Genomic DNA, 14,241 nt, shown 5'->3' with positions numbered 1-14,241 from the left:
CTATCGCCTTTCTCGTACCCAATCTATGCCTTCGAACATTTTTATGGATCGTCAGACTAATAAGTGTATGCATATTCTTGCATTGGTCTTCTTCGGCACGGGTGTAAAAGTAGAGCATAACCGTTGCTCAGAAAAGTGACTAGTATCATATACAGGGTGGTCCATTTAACATTAGACATCGCAATATCTCGAAAACTATACATGTATCTAGAAAATGTTTCATGTGAAGTTTGAATGGTTTCCAAGGGGCCATAAAATGACGTCATTGGTTTGACCTTGAGTGGACGTCTGCAAGGTCGAATTAAGGTCAACTTCACGTTTTTGCATAGAAACCTCTATTTTTTTAATAGTATCTGATTTACCGTTAAAATATAAGTAACTTTCATTTGACTTTTTTATATGCGACCTCTCCTTTTCAAGATATTAATTCTTGATTCTTTTACGAATTTTTTCCTTGACAATGACATTTGCGCTTGTAGGTAGTATCTGATGATCTATCAAAATAAGTGAAAGTATCTTATGATAGAATTTTATTATCAACAGAATCGAAAACTTGAAAATAAAACGTACAAAGTCCAAATAAAAGAAATTGAAACAAAAAAAGTCAGAAAGATATTTCAATAAATGTTCAAAGTGTTGACCTTCCACTTCTATACATTTTTCGCCTCGCTTTCTAAACGTTCGATGAACAGAGTGCAGCATCTGTGGAGTTATCTGCCCGCAAACCTCCGTGATTCGCAGCTTCATATTTTTGGGAGTCGTTGGTGGATTGCGATATACGATCTCCTTCAAGTAACCCCATAGAAAAAAATCTAAGGGCGTCAAATCAGGTGACCGTGGCGGCCAGTGGACTGCTCCACCGCGACCTATCCAACGTCCATTGAAGTCACGATCCAACACTTGGCGCGCGTGCAGGACTACCATCATGCTGGTACCACATATTTAGTCTCACTTTAAAACACACATCTTCCAAAAATACTGGTAGAATCTCCAGCAAAAAATTATGGTATTTTTGGCCTGTAAGGACACCATCAATAAAATAAGGTCCTATGACTTTATCATTGATGATGCCACACCAGACATTCACAGACCATGGCCGCTGATGTTCTATCGCTCGAAACCACCTGGGATTTTCAACTGCCCAATAATGCATGTTATGACGATTAACTACACCATAGTTTGTAAATGAAGCTTCATCGGTGAATAAGACGCGCAGAAAGAAATTGTTATTTTCATGCAACTGATTTTGGGCCTATTCACAAAAGAATACTCGATTTTGGCAATCATTCCCGTGAAGCTCTTGATGTAACGACAAGTGATACGGATGAAACTTGAGGCGTTTCAAAATTCTCAGGACACTTGTTTTGGAGATTCCAGAAGCAGAAGAAATTGATCGTGAGCTGACTCCAGGATTATGGGCAACTACAGCTAAGACGGCAATTTCATTATTTTGACTAGTAATGCTTCGTGATCGATTTATCGTTCTCACACTTCCATCTTCTATAAAGTGGTTCACTACACGATAAAATGATGCTCGCGATGGAAGTCGCCATTGAGAATGTCGCATGGTATACAGTTCAATGGCTCTATTAATACTCCGTTCAGATTCACCATAGATAAGGACCATTTCAAGTTTTTCATTTATTGTCACTCAACAAAATAGTTAAATACTTGATAACTGAACGAATACTGTGAACCAAAATAATCTCTCATTTACTTTATTCATCAGTATTTGTTTACAATCGCCTGAAATACCTGGGATAAACACGTGAGATCTGTTCACTATAGGAAATGTTCGCATCATAACAACTTGGATTGACCATTGATCAACAATGCCTTGTCACAACAATATTGAAGAATTGCTGAACCAAAGCTATTCCTGTTTCTAATGTCATTGTCAGGAAAAATTCGTAAAAGAATAAGGAATCGCATGTAAAAAGATAAAAGTTACTTATTTTTTAAAGCTAAATCAGATACTATTAAAAAAATTAGAGGTTTCTATGCAAAAAAGTGAAGTTGACCTTCATTTGACCTTGAAGACGTCCACTCAAGGTCAAACCAATGACGTGATTTTATGGCGCCCTGGAAACCATTCAAACTTCACATGAAACATTTTCTGGATACATGTTTAGTTTTCGAGATATTGCGATGTCTTATGTTAAATGGACCACCCTGTATAATGTTGAACACTTTATGTAGTGTTGTAATACTTAATTCGTCAAAAAGTTTAAGTATTTCTAAAGGTATTATATCTGGACCAACGGTTTTATTATTCTTTGCATTACGTATCGCTTTTTCTATCTCATCCTCAGTGATGAATGGTCCAGTTAGATTGTAATTATTTCTCATTGGAGGTCTGTCGTCAAACAGTTCTTTTATATATTTTTCCTAGGCATGGCTTCTCTCGTTCCTATTAAGAACTATCTGGTTGTTCTTTTGACTATTTTTTTGTTTGTTCCAACAGTCTCCTTCATTTTTTTGTGAAGGTTAAGATCGTCGTGTGGGTTCTGAAGTTATTCTAATTCAATACATTCTCGCTTTTTATCATTTCTCTTTGAGTATTTGAGTGTTTCTATAAATACTTCCGTCCGCTACATTCTTGTATTTCCAGCGTCCATCCATTAACAGCGAGATCTCATCCAACATGCATTTTTATTTTTTGCTTTTTGTTTTATAATGGGTACCTCTGCTCATAATGATATTAAATCTTCTTCAATGTTTGATGACATTCGTGTGTTTATCTTGTTACTCATTACGGCTTTTATTATTGGATCCTTTATTTTCTCTATCTTTCATTGTGTAGATGATCAATGACATCTCAATGAATTTATCTAGGATGGTAGTTCCGCAGTGGCAAGTGGAGGCATAAGATCGAGATCAATAGTCGTTGCTGAAAACCCAGAGTTGTCTCTGTTTTTTTTTTGCATTTAAATAAATTATTGTGTCATCAGCGAATAATTCTATTTCACACCTGGTTATTGCATTAGTTATATTATCAAAGACAATGCCTTATGGCACTCCATGTTCTATCCCTAATAAATTTAATAAGGCGTTAGAAAATTTTACTTTCTGCTCTCTATTAGTCAAATATGACTGTGTTTTGAAAACTTATTTGCTTAAGTTTTTCTATTAAGATACCTCTATGTGCAGTTTCAAAGACTCGTTTAAAATCCAAAAAAAAACGCAATAACAAAATTCCCTTTGTCTTTTTCCTTGAGGAAAATATCACCTCAGATTCTCATGAATGATTTTTTCGGAAACCTAATTGGTTTATTGCTGTTATGTTTTTAATATCACAGTGATTTTGCAACTAATTTTTAACTGCAAGTTCTAGCAGATTTTCATCAACTTCGACAGTATTAACAGGATAAATCTGAACTCATTTGCCAGGTATGTTGTTGGACAGGTATTATTCGGGGGAGAACTGCTGCCTGGCTTCTTCCACAAATACGAACGCAATTGTTTAATTGTGCTACTGGAGAGTACTAGTGAACTGTATTAATCTATTAATTATCTTCAGCAAAGGACCCGAGCTTATATGACGCCGAACCAATTGATGTAATAAATTGAACAAACTTGAACAATACAAAATATGCCCATTTATTATATTTTATTTACGCTCACTTTTGCTTCTTAGCAGGTAACTTCACTCACTTCTTACAAACTAGTATGGTGATTATACTACAATCACGATGGCTTAAGTACTTTAACCGACTGGATTAATATACGGCGACCAAACCTATAATTAGAGACATTTATACTCATAAAAGTAGGTTTTAACTGGGTTCAGAGTATATAAGGGCATTTACGTTCACTAACACAACTTACATTCAGTAAAAGTGTAAAGACTTTACACTTTTACTGGTCTAAAGTTATTGAGTTATTAGAAATTATGGACCTAAACCTGATTATGAGATAAAATAAGAGAGAGAAAAACAGAAACCCTTCTTGGGTATTAAGGGTAATAAGGGTAACATATATTTTCTCCGGCAACGACTTAACACGACTGTGTATTGCAACACTTGGACCAGTAATTGATCACCAAGAGTCTGGAAGAAGGACCCATATTAGGGTTTACTAACTATTAACTAACTAACTAACTATAACTTAACTATGATGACAAAAGTAACAACTAAACTTTGCTCGTGTGTTGTTTTACCAGTTGTTTACTCAGTGGGTTCTACACTAAAAGTGCTTATAGTATGGAAGAATGTGGAATATGTAAGGAAAATTGCAAAGGCATCAGGAAATCTTAAATAAAGAAGGACTAAAAGCAGTGATTCAAGAGGGATAGTCTAAAATATTACCTGAGTATTGTAAAAAATTAGTGCGGTCAATGTCAAATTGATTGATAGATGTCATAAAAAATAAAGGACTGTCAACAAAATATTAATTAATTTTTTGTATATTTTGAATGGTGTAAGAGTTTCATTTTGAGTAATAAAATCGAACATAAAATTATTTCATAATATTACATATAATATTAATTTCTATAAAAGTATATTTTATCAAAAAGGGATGTGACAGAGAGAACTAAGAGTCTGACAGGTTGATGGGAGTTTATATTTATGATAATAGCGTTTAAGAACTAGCAATTGAAATTGATTGATTGACCTCTGGAAACCTTCAGAGATCGATGATGTTCTTAAAATAGTTGACATAAGTCTAATAAGAATAAATACATCTTGATGACAGAAAAAGGTGTTGCGGGATTATTTGCCAACAGGTATTACAGACGTCACTGACCAAGCCTCTGAAAATTTACCATTTATAATGTCTAGCAGTCGATTTCCAACAGAAAAACAAATGTTTGTTATATTTCTTAATGTATTTTCCATACATATATGTCATGAAATTGTAAAGGCTCACTATGATTTATAATAACGTCACTATTAATTATTTATTATCTGAGGGGTATATTTTGGTATGCTACTCATAATTTCATGAATACTATGGACAAAGTAATTATTATTGGATACTGATTGGATTGAACAAAAAATAATAAAAATTTGAAAGTTTCAAAAAACAAAATGCATCTTTATTTTTTTCTGGCTTTCCTATACAGAAAATAGAGACTTTTGACATTAGGGTTTATTACTATCAAAAAAAAAACATAAAAATTTTAAAAAAATCATATTTCTGTTTTAGACTATTAAAAATATTTTCTTTTTTTCGTTCTTATTTATATGTCAAATTCCTTCGAATTTTTGACCAAAGTTTTAACTGATTTTGAAGATCTAAAAAAATTAAAATCCTCTCGTTGGGTGCGAGTAATTTTTCCCGGCTTTCCTATATGGAAAATAAAAAATTGTCACTTAAGATATTTTAATATTCTTTCTTTGTAAGTAAAAAAAATACCATACAGTCGTTTTTTTCAATTTTTTTAATCGACCCTTATAGAATACTGCTTTTTTCATATTTTATAGAAAAATGGAGAAAATCTAATCGGCTATGATTTAATCAAAAAAAAAAAAATTATCTTATAAAAATATCACGTCATTTTCAAAATTAGAATTGTCATTATAGCGACAAAAGATAGTTTACCGTATCACCATAAGCCACGCCTATAATTTTATTGAAAATTAAAAAAAGGACGGGAGATAATTTTGCAGGCCCAGATTATCAATATACTATTCACAATAAAAATCCATGCAAAACCCTCATAAAAACGATTCAACTTGATTAGAATAAACCGCAGCCGAAGACCCGTCCTTCAATAACCGTTCTTGCATAAAATATTCCTCAAGAGCGACAGTAATAAATAACATCGATATTACACAACTAAAAAAAAATCTGTTACACAACTCTCACTGACTGATGTTAATAAAGATAGAAAAAGACAGCATATCACTGTTCTATTCCTTATATGAGACAAAATGGGTTTTCGCCGCCAGTATACTCTAATGAAATAGTCATGAGTCATTCTCCTTTATTAGTTGATATTTTATTATGTAAAAAAAAATCATTTTAATGGCCTTACATCGCGGCTGGTTCGTTACCATTTTCTCTCTTATGTATTATAAAATATAAAAACCGTTTTACCTTAAGAAAATCACGAAGCCAAACCACTTCGGGCTTAGGATCTCCTATGACTTCGCACAGGATTGTGACATTATCACCTTCCAACGCTTCGGTATTCAGTGGTTTCTTCAAGAATTTAGGTTCCTTAGCATATCTAAAATCCCTTTGATACATTTCAATATTTGCACTATATAAGGCAACTTACGGAGTAGCTCCTTCATCATCTTTACGACCACCCTTTGCAACAACATCAACGTTAGCAGAAGTTTCACTTCGCCCCAAGACATTTGTAGCCACACAACTGTAAACTCCTTCATCCTTGACAGATACCTGACCAATAGCTAGCTCCACTCGCCCGTCATATGAAAGTGTCATAACAGTTCGTCTCGATGGCCTAAGACGAGTCTAAAACAAGACAAATACCCTAAATCAACTCACTCCACTGGCACCCTATACTCACCCCATCTTTATACCACATCACCCCAACGCTAGGGTAAGCCTCCACCCTCGCAGATAACCTCAACTCTTCACCTTCCCTCACGTCACAATGTGACGGCTCTAGGCCGCTACTGAAGTGAGGAGTGATGTAGCCTTTGATGCCCTTATCGACCATCAGATGGCACTTGCAAGTTACTGATCCGAATTTGTTCGTAGCAGAAATCGAATAGATTCCAGAGTCTTCTAGGGTGGTTTTGTCGATTTCCAGGGTGTGGAATGAGTCTTCTGTTGATTGAGAGAGGCGATCTAAAAAGATGACTCTAGTCAGAACACTTATGGTCACTGAAAGATGTTTTAGGGAATCTAAACGAGCCAAAATGTTGTTCACTCTTAAGCTGGTTATCAATTTCAACCTTTTTGGGAATGTTAATCAAGCCACTAAGGACTTTCTGAAAGTATGGTTCTCTGTAAGGTTTCTTAATGTTCCTGTCAACAATTAGTGCCAGAGATCTAGTGATCCAAATATCTTTTAGCTGCCCTATTGAGACTCAAAAAGATTCAAACTGGTGATCAGTGGAACTTTGGCATTTTTATAGCCAAAATTATGTCAAAAAGTATTGTCAATTCAAGTATCTTTTACCCTATAAACTCATCAGTGAAGTAACAGACTGAACAACTGAGACTGAGTCTACAGCCTTCACCTCACTTTTCCATAGAGTAATTCCACGTTGATTAATTGAGTCTTAGTCTACATCTATACAAAAAAATTAAAAATGGATTGAATTGCCTATGATAAAATAAAAAATAACCTTAAATGACTGGAATATAAATGAAATGATATTATACATCCTGCAAGTTCTCTCACACGCAAAACAAGATAGAAAACGTTAGCCCTTAAAAAATACGGAAATAAATAATGTTAAAAACGGATTCTTTGAGTGATTCTTTAACTATAATTGAAGAAATCATTGAAATTCTTACAGTAGATGATGAGATATTGTAAGATTAATCACAAGAGTGCTCGTATTTAATAAAATAATTATTCTCTTGTAATTGAGCCAATACTTAAGCACTCGACAATCAAATTGGTGTGATTTTTAAGTCGTCGATTCCTCGAATGATCCATGATTGAAAAAATCATTGATATTCCTGCAATAGATGAGGAGATATTGGAAGATTTATCACAGGAGTGCCTGTACTCAATAAAAATATTGATTTTTGTCAATCAGCCAATATATAAGCATTTAGTGATTAAAATGGTGTGATTTCTGAATCACGAGATTCCCTGACTGATTCTTCAACTATAGTTGAAAAAATTATTGACATTCTTGCAGTATATCATGAAATATTTGAAGATTTATTACAGAAGTGCCTGTACTCAATAAAATCATTCTATCGTATCGTACTAAAGTATCTTAATTCGCTAATCATTCTTAAATATCAAATAATAAAACAAAATTCGTAGCGTCATAAACTCACCACTATTCTTCAATTCTTCGCCATCTTTGAACCATTTGATTTCCGGTTCTGGATATCCGGCCGTTTGACAAGTAAGTCTTACTGGATAAGTCATTTGTACTCGTCGATCTCTCAGTCTCATGGTAAAGTGAGGCGGCATCTCCTTGTTGCTCTCCAGATCTTTAAGAAACCTACAAGAGACGCTCATGTTAATTGAAAAGTGTCACTAACTCTTTTACCACTTACAGTTTTAAGTTTCTATCAGCTAAAAGAACTTTGGAGTCTCTAATGACGCATAATCTGGCGAACGTGGAGACTCTACCAGCTTTGTTGACTGCCTCACACATGAACCTACCCGCATCTACTTCTTGAACATTGCTGATAGTTAAAGAGCAAATGTTGCCTATGGTACTGCTGGTGTATCTGTCGTTTTCTTCCGGAAAGATCTCTAAGGAGTCTTTGAGCCAGCGGATTTCTGGACAAGGTTCTCCACTGATCTAAAATAACCCTATTAGCGTGGCAACTTTATTTTAGAAAACTCAAAACTTACCTCACACTCCAAAGTAATATCAGAGCCCACTAGCACCTTCATTTGTCCAGGGAGAATTTTCGTAAATTCAGGCATCTGCGCTGGTTTTCCTAGCACAAAGGAGGAGCTTACGACGCTTTCACCCCAACCGTATCTAAAATGTTTTCAATCAATAAAATAAGATCCATATAAAATGGAAGCTAAGGGTCATACCTATTCCTTGGTGTTACCCTAAACTGGTATTCTCCACCTGGTGTCAGGCTAAAGGCATCAAAGCTGGTCAAAGAACTCATTCCCAAGGTAACCCATTGGGCTCCACCATCACTACCCTTATGCCATACATCCACCCGATAAGCCAAGACTGGAGCGATACTGGTTTGATCTGGTTTTTGCCAAGATAAGGACACCCAGTTGCGTCCTGAGTCTTTGATTGTGGGTGCTGATGGTATGGCACTTGGAACATCTAGAAGAATATCGTTCATTAGGAAAGTTGAACATTATTCTATGATATGTAGATCAACCGTTTCCAACTAAAAACCCTGAGCCTGATGTATCATTTTAATTATTTCTATTAGTATCAATAGTTACTACTAGAAATAATTAAAATCTCATTTTAATAGATCTCATTTTAAACTGAAGATTCTTCTCTCAAAACAGCTCTCCCACTTCTCACTGGCATCAAGAAAAAATTATTTAATAGGCCTAGAGGTATATGAAAGTATCCTCAACAGTCCAGAAGGAAACGAGAAAGGAACTTAGGATGACCTAAATGTCTCAAGTTTCTGGAATGTATATGAAATAACTAAGAATTCAAGGATACAGTCCAGAAAAACTTCTTTACTTTAACCATGGATGCTGTTTGTCACGAAGATCAACTATCAAATCCATTCATTGTAATAATATAAGAATCTGACAACTAACAAACAATTTCAAAAATAGCAATTGACCTTTTCTATAAAGTCTTTCCCTGTAGGAAGGAATATCATCCAAAATACTCTGCACTGGATCTCTATTTGGTGTCAAAGACCTCGCCCTCTCCCTCAACCTCACAGTGAAGAACGCCCTATCACACCCAATCTTATTCCTGGCCATTATACAGTAGGTTCCAGCATCGTCTAACGTAGCTCTCTTCAAGGTTAAACGTACGTAGTCATCTGAGGTCCATTTCATTGATCTCAAACTATCGGTGATGTCCGTGAGACCTTTCATCCAAGTAACTATAAAAGATCATGATAATATGACATATAACTCAATGAATGTTTCATTACTTTTAGGTTTGGGATCACCAGTCGCCCTAAAAGACACGGTAATATCTTCACCATCAGTCACTCTCAAGTACTTATCAGGCCTGGACAGGAACATCGCAGGTTTTCCTTCTCTTACATGTGAGGGATGCACAACATGAACATAGGAAGTCGTCTCGATTCTTCCATAAGCATTTGCTGCCCTGCAAACGTACTTTCCAGCCTCATATTCATTAATATTTGGAATTACCAGAGTGTGAACGCCACGCTCTATAAATGTCTGATGTCTGGGGGAGGATTTTGATAAGCACTGGCTCCCTTTGTACCAGGAGACTTCTGCTGGTGATCCTCTCACCTCAACCTTAAATAGCATCTGTGTACATCAACGCTGAAGATTTTTAATGGAAACAAACCTGCAAAGCCATCACTCCTCCATGAGGCACAAACGTATCTGTTAATATTCCGGAGAAATATGGTCGCGTAGTTGGAGATGCTGATGCTAAAGAAGAAAGCTTGGAAGTCTTTGCACTAGAAGCGTCTTTCCTCTCAGTTGTTCTTCTTCTTAAGTGGTCTTCTTTGCTGCTAAAGTTAAAGTCATAAGAGACTTGATCGAACCAGTCTCCACATTCGGCTTTGCAAGTGTATCTGCCATTATCACTTTGGTCTGGATTGGAGATAGTTAACCGTGAGATGCCATCCGCCAGATACGCGTTGGAGAATTTTGATCCCCTCAGTTCTTTGTCCTCCTTGTACCAAGTCAATGTTGGTTCCATATGAGACCTGCAATAATAAACTTAATAACTCAATTTTTCTTACGTAAGAGTCCTCACCTTATACGACATTCCAGAATAGCTTCATTACTGGATAATTTAAACTGTTCCTTTATCCCTCTGGTAAAGGTTGGAGTAATGGGTGTGGGCTCAAATGAATCCTTAACGGTAAGTTTTGCTGAGGTGGAACTAGATCCATGTTCATTCCTAGCCACGCATGTATATTCTCCAATATCACTGGTCTTGGCGTTAAGAATTTCCAGAGTTGCCACATTATTTTCGAAACCTAAAATGAATATACTGAATCCCGACCACAATATGTCAGTTAACTTACTTTGGTAATAGTTTGGATCTCGTTCAAGGTTCTCTCTATTTCTGAGCCAGGCCAAGACCATTTCGCCTTCACTTATGACGCTGCAAGTCAACTTAACTCTTGTGTTTGATGTGCAAGTGAGATCGTGTAAAGAAGTGGTGAAAATTGGTTTTTTACCTGAAAAATTGACAATTTTTAAATTATTTTAAATATTATGGACTTGCTTACCCATGTGTCTAGGACCGTGATAGCTTGTGGGTTTGTATAAATCTTCCTCTACGTCAAAAGAGTCTTTACCCTTGAATGTGTCTAAATTCCTTTGGCGATCAGTGGAGTACAGATTGGTATCCACTTCGATTTCTGCCTTGTATTCGGAAACTTTTGTTTCAGATTCTTAAATAGAATTTTGATTTAAAATGTTAATAATTATTACCAGTTAATTAATTCTTACCAGTTTTAGAAATACTTTCTTTTGTGGCTTCCGAATCTGGAGTTTTTTGTTTTTTAGCTCTTTTAATTCCCTTTTTAACTTCAGTGTCAATCTCCGGCTTTTCCATTTTAGATTTTTCTTGCAATTTTTCTATTTCCTTCTTAGTTTTTGATTTTACCACCGTTTTTTCCGGTTCTTGTTTTGCTTTTGCATCAGCCTCTTCCTTTTCTTTCTCATCAGCCTCCTTCTTTTGCTTCTTAGTTTTAGCTTCTCCTAGTTCTTTTTCTTTCTTTGCTTTAGTTTCATCTTCTTCATTTTGTTTCTTTGATTTTGCCTCAGCCTCTTCCTTTTTCCTTTTGGCCTTTGTTTCAGCTTCTATCTTTTCTTTTCTTGCTTTTGTTTCAGCTTCTTTCTGCTCTTTCTTTATTTTTGCATCAGCCTCTTCCTTTTCTTTTTTGGCCTTTGCCTCAGCTTCTTCCTTTTCTTGCTTTGCTTTTGCTTCAGCCTCTTCCTTTACTTTCTTTGCCTTTGCATCCGCCTCTTTCTTTTCCTTTTCAGCTTTAGCTTCTTCTAGTTCTTTTTCTTTCTTAGCTTTGGCTTTAGCTTCTTCCCTTTCTTTCTTCGCCTTTGCATCCGCCTCTTTCTTTTCTATTTCAGCTTTAGCTTCTTCCCTTTCTTTCTTTGCTTTTGCATCAGCCTCTTCCTTTTCTTTCTTTGCCTTTGCATCCGCCTCTTTCTTTTCTATTTCAGCTTTAGCTTCTGCTAGTTCTTTTTCTTTCTTAGCTTTGACTTCAGCAGCTTCCTTTTCTTTCTTTGTCTTTTCATCCGCCTCTTTCTTTTCTTTTTCAGATTTGGCTTCCGCCAGTTCTTTTTCTTTCTTAGCTTTGGCTTCAGCTTTTTCCTTTTCTTTCTTTGCTTTTGCATCAGCCTTTTCCTTTTCTTTCTTTGCCTTTACATCGGCCTCTTTCTTTTCTTTTTCAGCTTTAGCTTCTGCTAGTTCTTTTTCTTTCTTAGCTTTGACTTCAGCCTCTTCCTTTTCTTTCTTTGCCTTTGCATCCGCCTCTTTCTTTTCTTTTTCAGCTTCAGCTTCTGCTAGTTCCTTTTCTTTCTTAGCTTTGACTTCAGCCTCTTCCTTTTCTTTCTTTGCCTTTGCATCCGCCTCTTTCTTTTCTTTTTCAGCTTTAGCTTCTGCTAGTTCTTTTTCTTTCTTAGCTTTGGCTTCAGCTTCTTCCTTTTCTTTCTTTGCTTTTGCATCAGCCTCTTTCTTTTCTTTCTTTGCCTTTACATCGGCCTCTTTCTTTTCTTTTTCAGCTTTAGCTTCTGCTAGTTCTTTTTCTTTCTTAGTTTTGGCTTCAGCTTCTTCCTTTTCTTTCTTAGCTTTGACTTCAGCCTCTTCCTTTTCTTTCTTTGCCTTTGCATCCGCCTCTTTCGTTTCTTTTTCAGCTTTAGCTTCTGCTAGTTCTTTTTCTTTCTTAGCTTTGGCTTCAGCTTCTTCCTTTTCTTTCTTTGCTTTTGCATCAGCCTCTTCCTTTTCTTTCTTTGCCCTTACATCGGCCTCTTTCTTTTCTTTTTCAGCTTTAGCTTCTGCTAGTTCTTTTTCTTTCTTAGCTTTGGCTTCAGCTTCTTCCTTTTCTTTCTCTGCTTTTGCATCCGCCTCTTTCTTTTCTTTTTCAGCTTTAGCTTCTGCTAGTTCTTTTTCTTTCTTAGCTTTGACTTCAGCCTCTTCCTTTTCTTTCTTTGCTTTTGCATCCGCCTCTTTCTTTTCTTTTTCAGCTTTAGCTTCTGCTAGTTCTTTTTCTTTCATAGCTTTGACTTCAGCTTCTTCCTTTTCTTTCTTTTCTATTTCAGCTTTAGCTTCTGCTAGTTCTTTTTCTTCCTTAGCTTTGGCTTCAGCATCTTCCCTTTCTTTCTTTGCTTTTGCATCAGCCTCATTCTTTTCTATTTCAGCTTTAGCTTCTGCTAGTTCTTTTTTTCTCTTAGCTTTGGCTTCAGCTTCTTCCTTTTCTTTCTTTGCTTTTGCATCAGCCTCTTCCTTTTCTTTCTTTGTATTTGCATCCGCCTCTTTCTTTTCTTTTTCAGCTTTAGCTTCTGCTAGTTCCTTTTCTTTCTTAGCTTTGACTTCAGCCTCTTCCTTTTCTTTCTTTGCCTTTGCATCCGCCTCTTTCTTTTCTTTTTTAGCTTTAGCTTCTGCTAGTTCTTTTTCTTTCTTAGCTTTGGCTTCAGCTTCTTCCTTTTCTTTCTTTGCTTTTGCATCAGCCTCTTTCTTTTCTTTCTTTGCCTTTACATCGGCCTCTTTCTTTTCTTTTTCAGCTTTAGCTTCTGCTAGTTCTTTTTCTTTCTCAGTTTTGGCTTCAGCTTCTTCCTTTTCTTTCTTAGCTTTGACTTCAGCCTCTTCCTTTTCTTTCTTTGCCTTTGCATCCGCCTCTTTCTTTTCTTTTTCAGCTTCAGCTTCTGCTAGTTCCTTTTCTTTCTTAGCTTTGACTTCAGCCTCTTCCTTTTCTTTCTTTGCCTTTGCATCCGCCTCTTTCTTTTCTTTTTCAGCTTTAGCTTCTGCTAGTTCTTTTTCTTTCATAGCTTTGACTTCAGCTTTTTCCTTTTCTTTCTTTTCTATTTCAGCTTTAGCTTCTGCTAGTTCTTTTTCTTCCTTAGCTTTGGCTTCAGCATCTTCCCTTTCTTTCTTTGCTTTTGCATCAGCCTCATTCTTTTCTATTTCAGCTTTAGCTTCTGCTAGTTCTTTTTCTTTCTTAGCTTTGGCTTCAGCTTCTTCCTTTTCTTTCTTTGCTTTTGCATCAGCCTCTTTCTTTTCTATTTCAGTTTTGGCTTCAGCTGCTTCCTTTTCTTTCTTTGCTTTTGCATCAGCCTCTTCCTTTTCTTTTTTAGCCTTTGCCTCAGCTTCTTCCTTTTCTTGCTTTGCTTTTGCTTCAGCCTCTTCCTTTTCTTTCTTTGCCTTTGCATCCGCTTCTTTCTTTTTCTTTTCAGCTTTAGCTATTTTTAGTTCTTTTTCTTTCTTAGCTTTAACTTCAGCCTCTTCCTTTTCT

General features: G+C 35.9%; 1 protein-coding gene across 1 annotated transcript in view; it reads right to left on the bottom strand.

Annotated features, from left to right (window-relative positions):
* Window positions 1-14,241, bottom strand: part of LOC126735716 (nuclear anchorage protein 1-like) — a 178,206-nt gene that overhangs the window by 107,103 nt on the left and 56,862 nt on the right. Inside the window, exons 27-43 of the mRNA XM_050439795.1 lie at window positions 13,494-13,997; window positions 13,263-13,460; window positions 12,165-13,229; window positions 11,225-12,032; window positions 11,002-11,166; window positions 10,795-10,950; window positions 10,521-10,746; window positions 10,104-10,470; window positions 9,715-10,051; window positions 9,394-9,663; window positions 8,660-8,909; window positions 8,468-8,600; window positions 8,164-8,414; window positions 7,939-8,108; window positions 6,482-6,765; window positions 6,227-6,426; window positions 6,043-6,175 (exon numbers count right to left, since the gene is read on the bottom strand). Of these exons, the coding sequence (XP_050295752.1) occupies window positions 6,043-6,175; window positions 6,227-6,426; window positions 6,482-6,765; window positions 7,939-8,108; window positions 8,164-8,414; window positions 8,468-8,600; window positions 8,660-8,909; window positions 9,394-9,663; window positions 9,715-10,051; window positions 10,104-10,470; window positions 10,521-10,746; window positions 10,795-10,950; window positions 11,002-11,166; window positions 11,225-12,032; window positions 12,165-13,229; window positions 13,263-13,460; window positions 13,494-13,997 (5,517 nt within the window). The remainder of the gene's footprint in view (window positions 1-6,042; window positions 6,176-6,226; window positions 6,427-6,481; window positions 6,766-7,938; window positions 8,109-8,163; window positions 8,415-8,467; window positions 8,601-8,659; window positions 8,910-9,393; window positions 9,664-9,714; window positions 10,052-10,103; window positions 10,471-10,520; window positions 10,747-10,794; window positions 10,951-11,001; window positions 11,167-11,224; window positions 12,033-12,164; window positions 13,230-13,262; window positions 13,461-13,493; window positions 13,998-14,241) is intronic.

The sequence above is a fragment of the Anthonomus grandis genome, chromosome 4 (genome assembly GCF_022605725.1).
Source record: "Anthonomus grandis grandis chromosome 4, icAntGran1.3, whole genome shotgun sequence".
In the NCBI taxonomy this organism is placed as follows: domain Eukaryota; kingdom Metazoa; phylum Arthropoda; class Insecta; order Coleoptera; family Curculionidae; genus Anthonomus; species Anthonomus grandis.
Note: the sequence above shows the minus strand (reverse complement) of the source record. Positions and strands in the feature narration are given on the sequence as shown.